Source organism: Lytechinus variegatus, chromosome 9 (assembly GCF_018143015.1).
Source record: "Lytechinus variegatus isolate NC3 chromosome 9, Lvar_3.0, whole genome shotgun sequence".
In the NCBI taxonomy this organism is placed as follows: Eukaryota; Metazoa; Echinodermata; class Echinoidea; order Temnopleuroida; family Toxopneustidae; genus Lytechinus; species Lytechinus variegatus.
Window position 1 is genome coordinate 27,129,121 of NC_054748.1, and position 19,149 is coordinate 27,148,269.

The 19,149-nt window shown below is 37.2% G+C and overlaps 1 protein-coding gene across 1 annotated transcript; it reads right to left on the reverse strand.

The window, feature by feature from the left end:
* Positions 1–962: 962 nt before the first annotated feature.
* Positions 963–17,152, reverse strand: LOC121421437 (galanin receptor type 1-like). Its single transcript, XM_041616129.1, has 2 exons — positions 17,084–17,152; positions 963–2,165 (listed from the first exon to the last, which is right to left on the reverse strand). Exon 2 carries the CDS (start codon positions 2,122–2,124, stop codon positions 1,030–1,032), a length of 1,095 nt encoding a protein of 364 aa, XP_041472063.1. The 5' UTR covers positions 2,125–2,165; positions 17,084–17,152; the 3' UTR covers positions 963–1,029.
* Between the last annotated feature and the right edge of the window lie 1,997 nt (positions 17,153–19,149).

Below are 19,149 nucleotides of genomic sequence, written 5' to 3' on the forward strand. Positions count from 1 at the left end.
TGTATGGGGGGAGAACCAGCATGTCAATATTTTGTTTAAAGTCTTTTCACTTGCTAATTCTCTATAAATACTAACATCCTGTAAAAGGAAAAGAGCAGTCATGTAAATTTGCTCCTTTCAGCTTGCATTTCAATCGATTTTTATGGTTTGTTTGTTTTTTAAGATACATTACCATAGGAATTACCATGGCTCAACTTGCCCCATGCTGTTTGGCTCAACTTACCCCAGTCCGAACTTAGTGCGATAATTTTATATCCACACATTTATTATGCATCCATCATATAAAAGACTATGACAAGAATGAAGGTCCATACCTGGACTAATAATGTTGTTATCATGTCTTTATAATATTTAAAGACGTGTGTGTTTATAAAGCACTTATCTATTTCACACTCTTTTTTACTTTTTTGGCTAAAATTTATATTTTTCCCTCTAAAAAACTACTTTTTGTTTCAAAGTTGGAAACAATGTGGTGGGGTTAGGGGTTATGCTATGGGTCATCAATACATGACACCACCACAATGTCTGACTCATTCATTATTGGCCTGGGGCTGGTGGCTCAACTTGCCCCTATGCTCAACTTACCCCGCCTTCCCCTACAGTTTCCAATTTCTGCTTGCGTTTCACTTTGTCGCAATAAACAAGATTAATCCGAAACCTAAGCGTTCGTGAAGACCAATCCAGTATTTTGTTTCAAATTAAAATGATTAAAGTGATAGTGTCCCACAGTTATCCCGACAATACTTTCACAGTGTGGAACAAAATATGAAATTTCAGTGTGAGTGTCCGCAGTGTGTTCACATAGTGGACTATCCGAAGATTTAATTCATTGAATCTTCACATCACTCTATGTTGACACACCACGGATACACAGGGTGAAGAGGTGTCGACAATGTATAGAACTATCTTCACATCATTAGGATATTGAGAATCTTAATTAACGGTGCCAATCATGCCTTCCCATAGCTCACCAAGTACACGGTTCTTTCTAGCCGAAGAGTGTAGACATAGACATAGATAGAGTGCATGTCAAGGTGTGTTGTTCGAGGAATTGTTTGTCGGACTCAGAACAGTTCCGCGAGCCTCACTACTTATTCGATTCCCTGGGTTACATACCGTGCATACAGAGGAGAACATATTCCTTAGTTCAGTTTGAAAGTGCTCGTACTTGAACGCGTAAATAAATGGATTTACACAGAGGTTGCATGCCACCAGACCTTTCACGACGTCATGGATTGCACTTTCGAAGTTGTAGTTATGTCCAAGGTTGTAAGCGAGGTAGGACAACTCTGTTGGTGTCCAGCATACGACGTAGCTTACGAACACGATGCAAAGCGTTGTCGTTACGTTCCGCTTAGCGCGTTGGAACGCGTTGACTTGCACCTTTCCGTGACTCTTGGTGCGATTGCGTAACATGTGTATGATACTGACGTAGGAGAATGTCATGATTACAAGGGGGATAAGGTACTCAAGCGTAAAGAGCAGTACTCCCATGAATATCTGGACGACACGGTTTGGCCAGCTGGGATGGCATCGCCAGTCCTCGGAGAAGGTCTGCACGAGAGGCCAGTAGAGTTGATAGACGGCACCGTAGACCCAGACGCAGAGCATCGCCCACTTCGCCCGGCGGACTGTGAAGAAGTTGCGGTGAATGACGGGACGGCATGTTGCGAAGTAGCGCTCCAAAGACAGGATCACGAGGTTCGCGGTTGAGGCGATGTAAAGCGCCCACAGCGGATACTCCGAGTCCCACATACGGCAGAAGAACTCGGCAAGGCCTCGGCTCGGTAAGGCAGCCGTCTCCGAGATGGGGCCGTTCGGGGATGCATAGTGAATGAGAATAAAAAAGATGGAGTCTACAAGATCTATGATCGATTGGTTCAATATAAGGTAATTTGTAATCGATTGGAATTGCCGCCGTTTAACCGTAAAGACCAGGCAAACAATACTGTTTCCGACTATCCCGAGAAGGCCAATGAGGGCGTATATTATTTTCAGGTATAGTTCGTTGAGGACTGCGCCGCCACCACCTCCCTGCTTGTCCGGCGGGGCGGTGTTTAATACAGTCGTTGGGCTTGGTAGCATTGGAACATGTGTCACGTTATCATCAATGAGAGACGACATTTCGATAGGAATGCGGAGATGAAGCCGTTCCTTTCAGAATTCTGCATTGAATGAAACGAAAAGAGAAGATGTAATATGAGACGAAACATAATCCATATGCCGCTCTGATATTGCAATTTAATTGCGCCCTTGAACGATCTGACAGAAACCACATAATGTATCAATTTGCATTTTGAATAAATCATGACAATTACAGCGCGTCAAATAAGCCTTTTCATGTTTCAAATAGATCTTAGTTAAGATGGTTAGCGTCGAGATCTCTATGGCGTCATATCGATTATCATTCAATACAGACAATGGAGTTCACAATTGCCAGGGATTTCAACTTCGGTACTTGTAAGAATGTTAGACACTGTGCCATACCAATAAAGGAGAAAATTATCATCACGTATTATAGGTATTCTGTTCGAAAACCGGATACACTGTTAAAAAAACGTGATTTTACAGAAAATAAACAGAAGATTTTGCAGAAAGCAATAACAGAATCATTCTGTAAATTCATAAAACAGGAATTTTTCTGTAATCTAACAGAACAGGTCTGTTTAACAAGGGGAAAAGGATGTTTTATTCAAGGAAATTTGTAAGATTCCATACTCCAAATACCAATTTCTTGTAAGATTACGCAAATCGGTAAGATTACAGGTGTTCTCGAGACTCTGCTGCAGGAACTTCTTTTATTTTGAGGATAAATTTTCTAACAGTGTAGGAAGCCTGATCACGCAGCATAGGGTGAGATCGATGGTTAGAATACCCCTTCTTCAGGAAATGATGCTAATGATGATAATAATAGTGATGATAATAATAAATAGGAATAGCGCTTTTTGGCCGAGGATACAAAGCGCTACTATCATAACTATTATTACCCCGGTTTAGCTCTGCTGCATGTAGGTGCCGAAGCATTCAAGGAATGTCTTCCTATCGGGTACTCATTCTTCAAAGCGCAATGTGGGTAAATTTCTTGATAAAGGAAAACGCGCCATATCTACGAATCGAACCCAAATCCATCAAAGTTTAAGACGAGAGTCTAAACCACAAAGCCATCTCCGCCACATTATTATGGAGAGATATTTGGATAGTTGTTTGATGACCCGCCCCCCCCAAAAAAAAAATCAACAGCAATAAAGAAGGGGATATCTGTAAACAAGTGCTAACAAAAAACAGGTTCACACGGAAAGAGCTGCGTGTCGAACATTTGTAAAATTGGTACTGCATAATAAAAATAATCCATCAACTGAAACTTTTTCCCCCAATACCATCTTCTCTTTCCCCATACATTTAGACATCTAAATTTTTTTTAGAGAATACATTTGGTAAATTCACCAAATGTACTCTATTTGTTTTGTTATAACACTATAAAAAACATTGAGTAAAATTTTAACCAGCTTGAGGGTAATTATGTGTCCAACCACTTTTGGGCAGTATTTTACCAAATGCGGGAAGCATATTATCCAGTAAGGTTGAAGCATAAGCAGCAATTACTTTAGAATGGGCAAATTTTCATTACACTGGATAGATTTATAAAAAAAATGCCCAAGAGAAATGCCCAATGTTGGTTGGATACATAATTACCCTCATGGAGCATTTTTACCCAATATGTTTTAGATTGAAGGAGATAAACGGTGAAATTAAACCAAAAATGACACAATCAAATGCAAAAAAAAAATCATCTGAAAAATTAAAACCGGGGAAGCCAAGAGTGGCATGCATAAAAGAACTCATAAATTTAATACATGAATAAAAAAAAATAATGTAAAAGAATTTGAAAATAAATCTAACAAATAATAAATAATCAAATAAAATCTGCACGGAAGGGAGGGATTAGAACAGTATCAACATGATCAATGAATGATTCCCAAATATATCTTTTGAATTATTATGCTGACTAGAAAAAAAGAAAACATCAGATAAATTACCTGAAAGAGGAGAAAATGTGAGTTATTCCTTTAAAATCAAACAGGCCAATGGAAAGATGTGAATAACACGAGAAAGGTGACGAAGGAACCAAATGTAGAATGTATACAACAAATCATGCACAGTAAGAAACGCAAACAACCAGCAAGCACTGAAATAATCACAGGAACACTGTCTTGACTCGGCTAAGGTAGCCACAAAGAGAGAAGAAGAAAAAAAGATTCATGTGCTTCAGCCTCTGGATTCTTCGTCCGTCGGACACAACTGCTGAAGATGAAATGGCGAATTTCGCCAAAAACGCTGGTATTGTGAAAAAGCTCGTACCAAAGTTTATTTAATTTTCAACACAATGAATACGACTGCGAAAAGTTAAAGTGATAGTTATTGATTCAATAAACTCAGAACGGGCACCCGCTAATGTACTCAAATATTTTCTTGGCACAGAACAGTTTGAAGTTTTTTTGCCCCTTTATGGAAATATTAATATGGCAAATCTATAAAACAGGAAACGTAACCGACGGTGCAATATGATTGAAAAAAGGGATGCAATAAATGAAGAAGATATTCTTCCGCCATTAATATTTTGTGCTGGTACATTTCATAATTTTGATCTGTTTACTTAAAAAAACAATAAAATCTTCGTTTTTCTTTTGATTGATAGATACGCAATTGAAAATTCATCAACCGTGAAATAATTTTGATATCATTAAGTTCCCAAATAGCATTGGTGTTATCTGTAAACCAATATATAGAGTGCGTATCAAAAAACGGTTACACTTTGAAAAAACCCTAGGAATTAAAAATTATACATGTTTGCGCAGAAATGCTCGTTTTCACGCTGTTCCAAGGGGAAAGGCGAATTCAAACCTACCCAGCGAAACATTTCTCATACATTTTCCTAGCACTTTTAGTCCACTGAAATAAAAGGATATATTCAAGCATTTTGTAACAATTTTGCCACCCAAATTGAAATTTCAACACTTAGTAAGCACAACCTTTACCCTTTTTGTGCCAGCTGGAACTGAGGACATAACTGAATCTGAACAAAAGTTTATATCAGATATCTCCAGCATTTTTTCACTAAGTTTTTATCATTTAAAGACAGTTTACATTTCATTTTTCATTTAATACTTGTTTCTCCACACTTTTCCCAAGCTTGACAATGATTAACAAAATGAAAATCAAGTAAGACATTTAATGTAAATCACAGCTCAGTGTAAAGCAAATATCGTCAGGATGTCCTTAGTGTGGGGGAGTTGGGTTGGGCGCAATGCACTCTTCGAAGTGTTTTGGACAAGGAAACAAGTTGAATAAGGTAAAAGATATCTTCCAATCAATTTTACTTGCTAAATTTCATGTGTCCTTCATGATTAAGTTCTACTTTTAATCGCATAACTATTTCAAAGTTAGGCGCAAATCGTTTTCCACTAACTTTTCAAAAGTAAGTGGTGCTCACTCAAGCGGAAATATTTTTCGACAGTTATATCATCATTTGCTTAAATAGATCTGTACCAATGTTAAAATGTGGAAAAATCTTTACGATATTACAAATGTATAATTTTACAGGATATTTTATAAGTGTATTTTTTTAATACGCACTGTATATAAAAACATCCAGTCACATGATGCATTATTTGCCCAAGTTTTCGTTTTTATTCTAGTATAGATTTCATTCCAGGAGAAGTGTTAAATCCTGGAATCTTCAAAACTCCATCTTTATCCCGATAGGAGCAATGGATGCTTAAAAGGCTTTATATCCGCATTCTGTGGCGCAGGAAAGTTTTAATCAGACAAAGCGATGAAGTCCAACCACTGCCAAAACAGATAGCTCGCCCACTCACCTTCTAAGCTTTATCTAGTCAGAAGGTTTTGGTGTCACAAAACCATTTTAACAGTATAGACCCTGTACAGCTTCAATGAATAATTCAATCTGTAATTTGTCATTCATGAAATAAATTGATACAATGGGTGATTTCATCTTGTGAATCTTGTGTTGATGTTATGACAACACTAACAGCAGCCAAAACACCGTACTTGAAATCAGTCTGGTGTTGGGTTTGACCTCGGAAAACGCGACGTATTTCCGGTAGTTGTTGAAGGCTGGTGTTGAATGTCGTCTGCTAAACCCAGCACTGCGGCTGGTGTTGACGATCTACGTGCAATTTCACCAACACCAGCGCCAAGCATTGGGAAAATCGTGATTTCAAGTTTGGTGTTGGTGTTGGTAATTTGAAGATCACGAGCAGGCGGCGAGCAGGACGAAACATCCCCGTAAAACTAGATTTTTACAGTTAAGATGAGTGCAAATCATTAGAGCCTTAAATAATTCAATGGACAATAATGCTTACTCTTCCGGATTCTTAAAGTGATTTTAGCGTCTGCATTCTCTACGATGAAATTTTATTGTAATTTCTCCTCGACTTCACTTTCGTCGTCGAGAAGTTCTCGCGTAAAGTTAAGATGATCTAGCAGCGCAGAGGTTTAGCGCAAAGGTTTGACGCAGAGGTGTGACGCCACATGCTATCAATAACGCGATCGGTATCGTTCCTCTGTAACCGAGCTCGGTGTCGGAGCTCGGTTCAGAGGCTCTTTTACGCTTTCAACACACAAAACAACACTGAACACCGAACTTAAAATCACCCACTAGTATTGACAAATCTTATGCATCATGAATATTGCCGGCGCGGTGACGCGACATTTGGTCCGGGCACTATTTTGTCTATAGATATAGGGTTAGGATGCAATATGGTGTTAAATCCAGGGTTGAATTTTGTAATTCCATTAGTGCATGGAATTTACAGAGGAGCAAAATTTGTCCCCGGAGCACATGACATGGAAACACCGTCACGGTATCTCTCTTCTTAATAGCATGAGTAATGAACATTGTTCATGCACACCGCTTTAAACTTTGGCATTGTTACTCAGGAGCGAAACCAGAGAATCTTGAAACGTAAATTGCCAATTTATCCACCCATCACATGGTCTACCTTCATTTAGTCTAATGCCATTCTGCCCATAAACATTTCGGCTAACAACCACTAGGTCCCATTACCACTTTATCCTATCCTCATTTCGTATAATTACCAGTTCATCTTTAACAACTTCGTCTCATAACCAGTTTGTCTAGTATCCATTTTATTTTCATTCATTCGCCCAACTAACAATCAGACCAAATGGTATATGGACTAAATGGCTATTGCACCAACTGCTTATTAGACGAAATGGCAATTAGACCATGCGGATAGTGGACAACTTATGGTAGACCAAACCAAAGGATAATAGATGAGCCGATTATTGGATGAATTGACATTGGACCAATGGGAAATAAACCTCTTCAGAGGGGACGGACAAGACGAAGTAACGGAGGCGTCTATTGCTTTGCAGGACTATGGCAGCGGATTTTTTTTAGTGGGAATACGGATTTTTTTTCGCTCTGGGACGCACGACTGATTCAAGAACACCATAAACAAACGTATTAAAAATACACGTCAAAACAATGAAATAAAGATGGAAGATCTTTGCCAAGTTTCGAAACTGACCAAAACTTAGACATATTTCGTTAGTCCAGATTCACAAATTTCCGACAGAGACCCTTCGTAATTGCTCCTTGTCATGAATGGCGTTTGGCAATAAATTTTCTATGTTCCAGAAAGCGTTCTGGATCACGGTGCTGTAAATCCCTACTGCCACTGTGTGCGCCCCCTTCTTACACCCTTTAAAAAATCTCAATTATGTTTAGAAACAAAACTGTCACAGTGAAGACCAGGAAAGCTAAAGTGAAATCATGCATGGTGCGAGAGTGTGGATGTGAGCCCACTTCTCGCTTATCCCCTTGATACGCCACTAATAAAGATCAAAGCTAACAATTATTTCACGAGAAAGCCTTAAAATCAAGATTAATTACCACCATATTATCAAAGATGTAGATCTAGTACATTGGTACATTGAAATCGACTCATCTTTGTAAAATCATGAAATATTAATTGTAAACCCGAGAATTCCGATGATTACTAACACAAAAATGCTATGTGGGACAGTGTATTGATATTGTATAAATAACCGACATTTCATGGAGAACTGTTTATTTTGCTCCTTTCTCCGCAATTGCAGTGTTTTGCCAGAATTAATTGGCACATACATGTATTTTCTTGTTATTTATGTATACAAACACTTTGGTGGTAATTTTATTGGATTCCGTTCGAACTCATTTTGAGGTCGTTTCCACAACTGGTATTTATCTTTAAACGAATGTAGGCCACTGTTATTACCATGCATCTCCATTGACCTAATTAAACTCTCATTAATTACTCATCCCAGAAAAAAATGAATACACTCACTGCGTGTTTACGAAATGGAATGCCCTTTCTTTCGGCGTCTGCAACTAAAAACAATAGCCAGAAGCTTTAAGAAAACAGTGAAATACCATTGATCATGTGTTTATCAGGTCAGTATAGTCTCGTTTAGCAAACCTATCATCTTGATTCATCCACCCCCTGATTTTTTTACAATAAACTTTAATGACTTATTTTATGAAAGATAAATTGATTCAATTTCGGCAGTTCCGCTCAAGAGAGAGAGAGAGAGAGAAGGTAAATGAAATGCTAAAGCGGGACAAGAGATAGGATCCCTTGGCCGAAATATCTTTAGAAATGGTAATAATGCATTTTAACCATGAATAACCAGTTGTATCATCCTAAAAGACGTGTAAAGCTTGCGTTAAAGATTTGTATACACATGCCACAACCCCACACAAATACATATACTTATATTATAATGAATAGTACTATAGTAGTAGTAGCAGTGGTAGTAGTAACAGCGGCAGCAAAAGTACAAGTAGAAATAATAGGAGTACTAGTACATGTAGTAATAGTAAAAGTAGTAGATGTAGAAGTAGTAACAGCAGCAATCGGAGCGGTAATAGTAGCGACAGTAGAAGTACTACGTGACGTCAGGATTCATGAAAAACAAAAGAGACATTTCAAAAATCACTCTTTAGTGCATAAAAAAGTTATATGTATGTTGAACTTGCTGAATTATGAAAGCAGAGATCATTTCTTCCCGATAAACAATGATAAAAGCACACATATGGTATTAATTCAAAGGAAAACAGACAATATCTCCAGCGATTTTCACGTCCATTAAAAAAAAACACGTTGCTATGCCTGCGAAAAAAGATGCAAAGCGCAACGTATTTCTAAAATTGAAATCGAACCTGTATAGCAGCCTCGTTTTTCAGTCAAGTCAAATAATTAATGAAATTCGCACCACTTTTCAGAATTCTTTTTCTGGCAAGGCTAATGATATGATAAAGATGCGGTGAATTTTCTTTTTAAAAAAGATCTCGAGTGCATTACCCGAGTAAGTGTCTTCGCTATCTACAAAATTCAACCAAAACGATCGATGTCTGCACTCCAGCTATACGAGGTTCCGCTTTAAGAATTGTGAAACAAAATATGCCCCTGGAAAAAAACGAAACAAATTTTTTAAGTGGTGAAACCGAGCCGGTGCTTGTCTATTGATAATGATATTGTGAACACGTCCACCCAAAATAATGTTCACACGGTAAGGCGGCGACTTAAAAATTTCCCTTTATCAACATATTTTGTAAATAGGATGTCACAGTTATGCGCTTTTGTTAATGGTACGATTTGTATTGATCAGCGAAATGATCCGTAATTTATTGGTTCGAATGTCGACTCTTGTAATGTTGACTTGCTAGTATTTTGGATTGTATATAGGCTATACCTAATCAATGGCGGATCCAGGGGGGGGGCACAGCCGGCCAGTCTCCCACCCCCTTCTGAGAGCCATACTCAAAGTCTGTAATGTTTTTCCCAAGTGTGCCCCCTCTTTTTGAAAGTGAAGACTTTTTTTTTCTTGTTAAATTTTCCACGGACGAAATGACCTTTACTTTAAGGTAAAACTCCCCCCCTTTTTTTTTTGGGGGGGGGGGGTCAAAGTTTCATCGGAAAATGTTACCCCCTGGAAAATCCACCCTTGACCTGGATGCATTCATGTGAAAAAAATAAATACATACGATGACTTTCTTGGGTGATTTGTAAATGACATATTTATTGTTATCTCTCGACCAAGGTGCTAAATGGGTACCCGGTAGGATGCGAAAGATATTGTATGTTTGATTTTGCCAGCGCCATAATGTGGCTGCGATGAATGTAAGGAAGGCTCCCCAGGGAGTGGAAATTGTGCACTTTTCGTGCTTGATTGAAATGAATCCAATGACCGGGGTAATGATATGCTGTAACGCCCTTTGGGCCATTATGGGAAAAGCGCTTTATAAAAATTGGCTATTATTATTTTTATTATTATATCATAAGAATAAATATTCACGCTGATCTAAAGGTATACCGATATGTTTAGTCGTTACTTGGATTCAGTAAAAAGCAAAATACTGGTTGAAATAAGTCCAGATGTGTTTTCTGTGCATGTGCAAGGATATAAACTGGTACAACATTGCATGAAAGTCAGTATTTTTTTCCAATAACTTTGCAAACAGACATACACCTACATCATGTTTTTTTTTTTTTTTTTTTTTTAACAAGTGCACACCTAGTTACCAGTAATGCATATAGCATTTCCATTTATTTGAAAGCAGGATAAAAAAGCATTGTAGATTAAATGTCTTGCTCACGGGCATAGGTGCCGCGGCCGGGATCGAACCCCGGACTTTTCACGTATAGCCAGGCGCCTTAGACCACTCGGCCACGGTATTTCATGTGAAATCATTAACCGATGATAGAGTTAACCTATTTTGGCCGTGAAATGAAAACAGAAAGAACAAATCACCCGATGAAATGCTGTACTGAATTTTTCTTTTCACTTTTCAATAAGGATATTTGTTGTTATCGTTTGTTTTGTTTTGCTGTGTTCTTATTAATAGTCGGATTTGAATGAAAGCTTCGTCAGGTATTAGGATCGTGCTTGAATCAACCCGGTTTAATTGGAAATCCCTTCCAGGGTTTTCGTCGTATTACAGCCCGTTGGCAGATAAACTCAGAAATCACCTACAATGGACATTCTGTGTAAGAAATATATGAATATCTCTCTACGTCATACATTTCTCAAAATAAGTATAGTGCAGTAGTTTCTGTATAACCCTCAACTTAACAGACGTTTTAGAATTTCAGACATAGATCAAAATGTGCCTTACAATACCGCGATAATCTAACTCCAAATAATTATATATTGCATAGCTTTTTGAGCCATTGGATTTTAACTTTACAATACATCCCCGTTATCATGATTTAGCTGTGCCTTATGTGGTATTGAATGTAATTTTCATTGTTCTTTGAATCTTAATAATGGCAAATCACTGAATCAAATTGTTTGCCAATTTAGACCAACTTTTAACAGAAATGTCATACGGGATATAGATACTGGTATAACGCTGTATATTTTTTTTCTATTTATCGAAATGGAATATCACATTCTTTCAAAACAGCTCAGACAAAATGAATAGTTAAGGGTCAGCTGGGTGCAACTCTTATACTGTTATTATTTCTGACCAGAATATACGTTGGAAATGTGACTAGACATATCGGTTGAACCCAGCTAACTACTGAGTACTGACCAGGTCAATTTGATCGATTTATTTTAAGAGTGCATATAGTTTTGATGCATTGACACGCTGCATGTCATTTCTCTCAATAGTTTCTGTAAAAATAATTTTAAAATATCAATCTATCAGCTTCAACGATTTTCGAAGTAATTGCATTTATATATATTCCAACAAACCTCCTGGTCCCCACCAAATTATATGCAATTTCAATCTTTTTAATTATTTGTTTGTGGGATGGCTGAGAGTACTGAAATTATTGCTACGTTGAAATACTCAATAATACTACTAATTCTTATACTGTATTTATATAGCGCTTAACAGTTATCAGAAGTCTCTGAGCGGCATATTGCGATGCAACATAATAATATCGTAGCAGCATTTAAAAAAAATATTACGGAAGTTGTTTTTTCATCATGGAAATGTACTTTGATTTCAAACCAATGTAAATTAAATCGTATAAAGACCTGCTAGAACAACACTCACACACGTTCCCACACACGCACCAACGCAGAACGTCTCTGCAAGCACAAAATAAACGAGTAGAATAAACACACATCCGCATACTCCACACAATACAAGTGAATAACGATGTTTGGTCTGCAGTATATAAGTTCGGCTTGAAAGCAATCTTTTTGGCGCCAACTTCTCTGTAATAGTATATTTCCATACGGGAAAATGTACATTAATCATTACAAAGAAAGCATACTTCCCCAATCGGACTCGTAGATCTCCTTACACATAATTGAATAGAAACAGCAACTGAAAGATCTACAGCTATAAGCCAGTTCGTAGTTCCTTTCTGCGCATGATCAAAAGATTCTACGCATGATCAGAGGAAGGTAATTTGTACTAAAGTGACATGGTGGTGTGAAATCTAATGAGATAAGCCCCAACGTTGATGTCTTGATTATTCATATATTCTTTTGAATAGTGGTATTCATTTACATCCAACAAAAACAACAATGCGTCCACGAACGACTGGTATTTCACAGTTTGCCAAGTACATTGTGCAACATGCTACGATACATGACTGTATGCATTCAAAGTAGGATTGCAACAAATACCTTCATAAAGTGTTAATTGGTGTGCTATTCTAGTCACCTGGTCTATTCAATTTCTTCATCCTGCTATGCAAGGCAAGCTTACGTAATATCTTGCTTTGAAATCTGCCTATCATAATGAAAGAAATGAAAGGTCATTTGACCAAAATTGTCCATGAAGTAACTACGAACTGGTCAATTCACGTGATTTACATTCCTCCTAAAATGAAATTCATCATTTGATTTGTCTTTGTGATAAGTCAACTTTTATTCATGCAGTTCATCACATCACCGTAAAATGATAATCATCATCATCATCAGTTCGTTAACATATTATTGTCTTGGAAGATACAAATAACCAATAATTACACAAAATTTGAAAACTTCTCAAGTTAGCGTATCTTGCTTGGTTACTTGAATTTCAACCCTACGGGGATGGTTTCATAAAGCTGTTCGAAAGTTACCCACGACTTAACGAATGACTGCTGATCCTTACTGGTGTTTAATGATATAAAACAACAACAACAACAAAAGCTAATTGGAGCTAGCTTACATGAATGAACTGTAGGTTGTGCATAAAGTTGTGCGTATGTTACGGAAAGCTGTACGAACCAAATTCAACTGGCTACACATTTAGCATCTCCTGGTAACATGTTATGGCATTCTCTCAGTAGGGCAATAAAACGGGATACATGGTGCTCAGCTGATAAAGATAGCATGTCTTCACGCATGGGCCTCTACGATTGTAATCTTAAGATTAAACCACACTTTTAAATAGGCAGTTTTCGCTCTAAGACACAAGACGGCTCCAAGTTCATATAACAGGTATTGTCAAATACCCTCCACGAAAAAGGCCAACTAAGAAGTGTATATCGAAATTGGTGACTTTACAACAGCAGTTTCGTCTTGGACTCTGGGCAATCGACACGTTTCCGTCAGCCCCGAAAATACTGTTCCAGCTCACCAATTTTCAACAAATACTTCCCAGCTATGTTTGTCATTTGACGGGCATTCTCCATACATTGACTGTGCTCTTGGATCCGCCGTGCGCCGCAGAGCAAAACGAAAAAAAAAACATCAAGGTGCTAAATAGAAGAGGAAAAAAAGTGGCACTCTCGTCCTTCAGGGTTAAGATAGAATGATATGGAGTAGATTCTGATAACCGCACGCCTGCATGCAACATGACCACATTTAACACCCTGGGCGTTAAGATGTTCCAATTTGATCATGCTTCGGCGTAAATGATACGAGTCTTCCTTTTGAATGTTGCCTAAAAGGTGTAAACTGTAGTACAACACCTCTTTGACCGTAATTGGACAAATGATAGGATGCAGTTGCAGCGGAATTTGCATTGAAACCAATGTATCATTGTATTGCGACGATGATAACATCGGATCGAAACCTTTCAAGTTCTTTATTTCATGATGAAGAGAGAGATCCGTATACACGAGGTATTTCATTGTATTCCAGTCAATATATTTGACTTTCTATGTTCTTCTCAGCCAATCAAAACCATGGAAAGTTGTCAGATGTTATGAGAGAACACTGAAGATGCTCTCCATAAGTCAACACAACATTCATGTACCTCATAGCACCACCGGAAGTTTAAAGAATGCAAAATACAAAGACAATTCATTTCGGTGAAATACTTATATAAGTACACATTCCCAGTGCATAAAATTCCCATTATCATGTTTACAGTAAATGCCGTCATGACCTTGACCTACTGTACAGGCACAAATAGTCAATTAACATCAAGGTGTCCATGGTAGTTACTGACATAATGGCCACGCTACCATCATCTTAATTTTGTCTGAGACCCCCGGATGGAGGAAGTCGTTATAACATTCATTGACATTAACCATACCTCCAAATTAATAAGACGTTATGTGGGCCCCATTTTCTAGGACAAGTCGTAATTGGACATTAAATAGATGTTCGTATGATTAAATTAAGATGTGTACCACAACAGGTGACGTCACGGTAATTTATTTTTGCACCGTGGATCGTTTGTCCTGATTGTTAGGTGCAAAGATGAATAAAAAGTTTCTAGAGGTAAAAAAAATTTCATCAAATGTTCCTTTTAAGCAATTAAATGTGTTTGCACTTGCGTTTCATTCGTATTGAAAGATCGGTCGTTCTTGTTCCCATCTAATTTTTTTTTGCACAAACAAAACATGGTTTCATGAATGGGTTTGATATTTCGAAATGTGAGCGCTAAAAGGGTACATACGCGTCAGTATATGATTAATTACTAACAACCCATCAAGGAAATCAAATTTCGCTTGAAAACCTTTCTTCAATCGCCTTCCTCTATTGAACATGTCTAATCATTTCCAAAGTCTAGAAAAAATCGCATGAATATCGGGGCCTATATAAGGACAGTCACGGCACTAGTGAAATTGTTTTTGTTTCTTTTTCTCATGTCTCCAACACTTAATAGATTGGCAGCCAAAAACAAAAAAAAATCAAAATCAGAAAGCAAAAAGCTTGTCTGCGTGATGGCCAAGCTACAGAAGCTATGATATATCTTTCTAGTGATTGACGTCTTCAGCTGACCTTAAGAACTTGATCTCGTACATTGCCGTAGAAGATGAACCAACGGGTCTCAAGGGCTCGTAGCAGAGAGCATTGTAATCAAACGCCATTCCAAAAATCAATTGCAACTCGATTTCTATCCTATCAAAACCACCCATTTGGGAATAGCGTTTGATATTTTGAATGGTGTTTAAGTTTCATTTTGCAACGCCCCCGATCTAACGTTAATCTTGCCTGATTTCATCTGTACTTTTTGGAAGGCAAGAATGCAGGAAGGGGCTGGCGCAGAAGGATCTTGTTTCTCCATTCTGCTAGCATTTGTTGTTCTGTCATCCCTATATATAAAGTGCTCCTAATTTCTTTGAGGGCCGATTGCGTCGTTGGGGGGGGGCAGTATAAACATTTCTAATTTGCTTGTCAAGAATTGTATCAATAAAATTTTGACCTGTCTTTTTTCTGCATCCCATAACACTGGATGTACCTTTGCCACAGATGACTATACTTATTTCATATATTTCAAACAGTACAAAGGAAGGGAATGATCCGACACTCTAAAAAATATTTGGAAATAGTAATAATTATACTTGCTTATATAGCGCTTAATACTTACTTTGTCAGAAGTCTCTAAGCGCTCTACAGTATATGCAGCATAATTACCTTGGCTTTAGCATTGCAGCTGTTACACGCGCTGCATTTCAAGTAATAAAATTCCTGCCAGGTACCCATTTACCTCACCTCCGTTAAGTGCAGCACATTGTAGATCAATTTCTTGCTGAAGGAAATTACGCCATAGGTAAAAGTGTTCCATGAGGGTAATTATGTGTTCAACCAACATTGGGCATTTCTTTTGGGCATTTTGATTTATCCAGGGTGATGGAAAATTTGCCCATTCTAAAGTAATTGTTGCTTATTGTTTAACCTTACCATGCTTACTGGACGATTTAATTTCCGCACTGGGTAAACTACTGCCCAAATTGGTTAGACACTTAATTACCCTCGTGGCAGTAAAAAAAATTACCCAATATTTTTTTACAGTATATAAGTGACTCCTGACCAACCAATGTATTTGTGCTGTAGGAACGGCTTCAACACAATTCCAGAGAACATTTTTGCATTAAGGATGGCCCTAAAACATACACAGGCCTGCACGCGCCCGCCCCCCCCCTACCCCTACTTCTACTGTTACTTGGTTAAATGGGGAAAAATGCACACTTGGAAGTCAATTTAGAAAATTTGCATCCGAAACATAATTATAACCATTCATGAATATACTTGCCTTTTCACAAGAAGTTAATCAACGTGATGCTGGTTAAGTAAATCCTCTCAAATTCGTTTATGCAAACTCGCTTCGCAGTTTCTTGGGGTTCTCAGAGGTAAAAAGTTCATTATTTGATGCGTAAAATTGATTTTCACTGGACACAATGCATCACTAAACAGGGAGATACCCCCCCCCGCAAAAAATGATTAAGCCATCTTAATTTTATTATTAAAACATTTTTACTCTTAACGCCCTCTCCTCTACCAGCATGAGGATAATGTAACTATCAAAATAAATTATTATCGAGCTAGAATGAACTCAACCATATAACACTCTCTAGTTGTATATCAAAATACTCACATGACTCAGGAACTTTCAATGTCACATCACAAAAGACTGATTTTAATTGAACACAATCCTGGTTTCTATATCTGAAAACACCCGACATTTTTAACAATGCCAGTTTAGGATTAAACTGATTTCGAGTTAACAACGACTGTTGTTAATTTAAATGCCTATCCGGTGTTAGCCTAAAAACAAACTGGTGCTGTTTCAACACATTTCTGGTGTTTTATTGGGCTGGTGTCAATCAACACCGGTGTTTATCCAGTGTATAAACAAAGGTTTATTTCTCACCTTATCGAAGAGGTATTCTGGAGATCTATGGTGATGTCGAGACTGCAACTGTTTTAGCCATCTAAGACGAACATACACATCTCGGTCTGGTGAAACATGCTACCGCTAGTAACTAACCTGCACGAGAAAATCGAATAAAAAAAATAGCCAAATGGTTAAATTGTGATTTGGTACCTTTCTTAAAAAGTTACCAGACTATAGCAGCTTGTGGTTATCTCTTATACTGATATAGTTTCAAAGTGAGAAGAAATAATAAAATGTCTATGATCTTGAAGCCGCTTAAAACATAGGATAGCCTACATGCAATCGTGCTAACATATGCAAACAAAGTATATATGCAATCGTTTTTCTTTTTTTGGAGAATAAAAACAGTTCTTGCTAGCCAATGCAATGCATTGTATGGACTCAGAACTTGTTTATCAATATTGTGGAAAGCAAAGAGTGAAATAAAAAAAAGTTTCGAAATAAACCAATGTCACAATTTACCTTTAATATGAAATAAAGCCAGCTCAATTTCCAGCATTTATTCAAATGTGAAAACCGACTTAACCCTCACACAAGCAATGTCGTTCACAAGCAGTAAAATTGAAACCTTTCATGGAATAAGTATCTGCGTTATGATCAGAGGATATATTTCACGTTAATATTTATCGGCGGTAATCGAATAGCTGCAATACTGTCTTCAGGAGAAAAAAAATAAACGCTTTCAGATTCAAGCCGATTGAACTTCAACAAATATTGAAAAAAAAATGAAGCAGTACCGTATGGATTATCTTGAAATGTCAATAGGATTGAATTTACTGCTCGTAGTGCTTAATGGATTGGAAGTGATTTGAGTAAATTAAATACATGTATTTTACCATAAAACTCACTTAAAGGTAAATGCTAGTTTTGGTAACGATATCAAAATGAGCTCGTACAGAATCCAATGAAATGACCACCAACGTGTCTGTATGTATTAATAAAAAGCATGTGCCAAAGGCTTCTGGAAGAAATTGTGTAATTGCTAAAAAAAATCAGCAAATAAGCACAGGATTCGGGTAGAGCGTCGGGCCCGACGCTCTAAGCAATAATTATACATTGTCCCACGTGCGCTTATCTGTGTTGGGGATCTTCGGTGTGAACATTTTTCAGCGTAGATTTCAAGATTTCACAAAATTCAGTTAATGTAACTGTACCAGATCTAGATCCTCGATGATATACTGACAATTATGCCTTGTTTTACAGACTTTCTCATGAAATCAGTGTTTACTGCAACTACTGGAATTTCTCTTTAAATTTCACTTATGTATTTGAAAATACCCCCAAAGTATAAATATGTATAAAGTCGTGGAAATTTATCTCCTCTTTAATAAACAGATTTTCTTTTTCATTTTAGTAAAGCCATAGTGACCTTTTCGAAAAAAAAAATCCACAATAAGCCATGATCGTCAGAAGATTTCAATTGAAAGTAAGGTTTATTAATGAAAATGAAATTCTTTGCAGATTAAAAATAATCGAGATTTCTTTTCGTGATATTTAGAAATAATATTATCAAAAATATAGCACTGCAAATCAAGTTTTCTGTCAAACGCCCTCACATTTAAAGTATATAAAAACATATGGATCTATCAATTAATACACAATATTCAGATTGATAACCAACTTTAATGTATACATCAAATGATTTGTTTTGAAAGTAAAGGGGGGTTAAAGCGCGCGCAGCATGCATGAAAACTATAATATAAAGAAAAGAACAATAACATTAAGGGTAAAGGATAAATAAAACAAATATTTTCTAGTTATTGTTTAAAATTGTGTTACAAAATCACATTTCCAATTTAAAAAGGAAAATATGTGTACTTGCTTGCTCTGTTCGTTTGCGACTATTGAAATGTTTTTACACTCTAAAAATGAAGTGCTAATTCAGCTCTTAAAGAGCGTATAGTGACTGCACTTCGAAGTGCTGATTTTTCCCGTTCAAATTTGAACTAGACAAATCAGCACTCCGAAGTGCAGTCACTATACACGCTCTTTAAGAGCTAAATTAGCACTTCATTTTTTAGAGTGTTCCCTTCGTAATAACG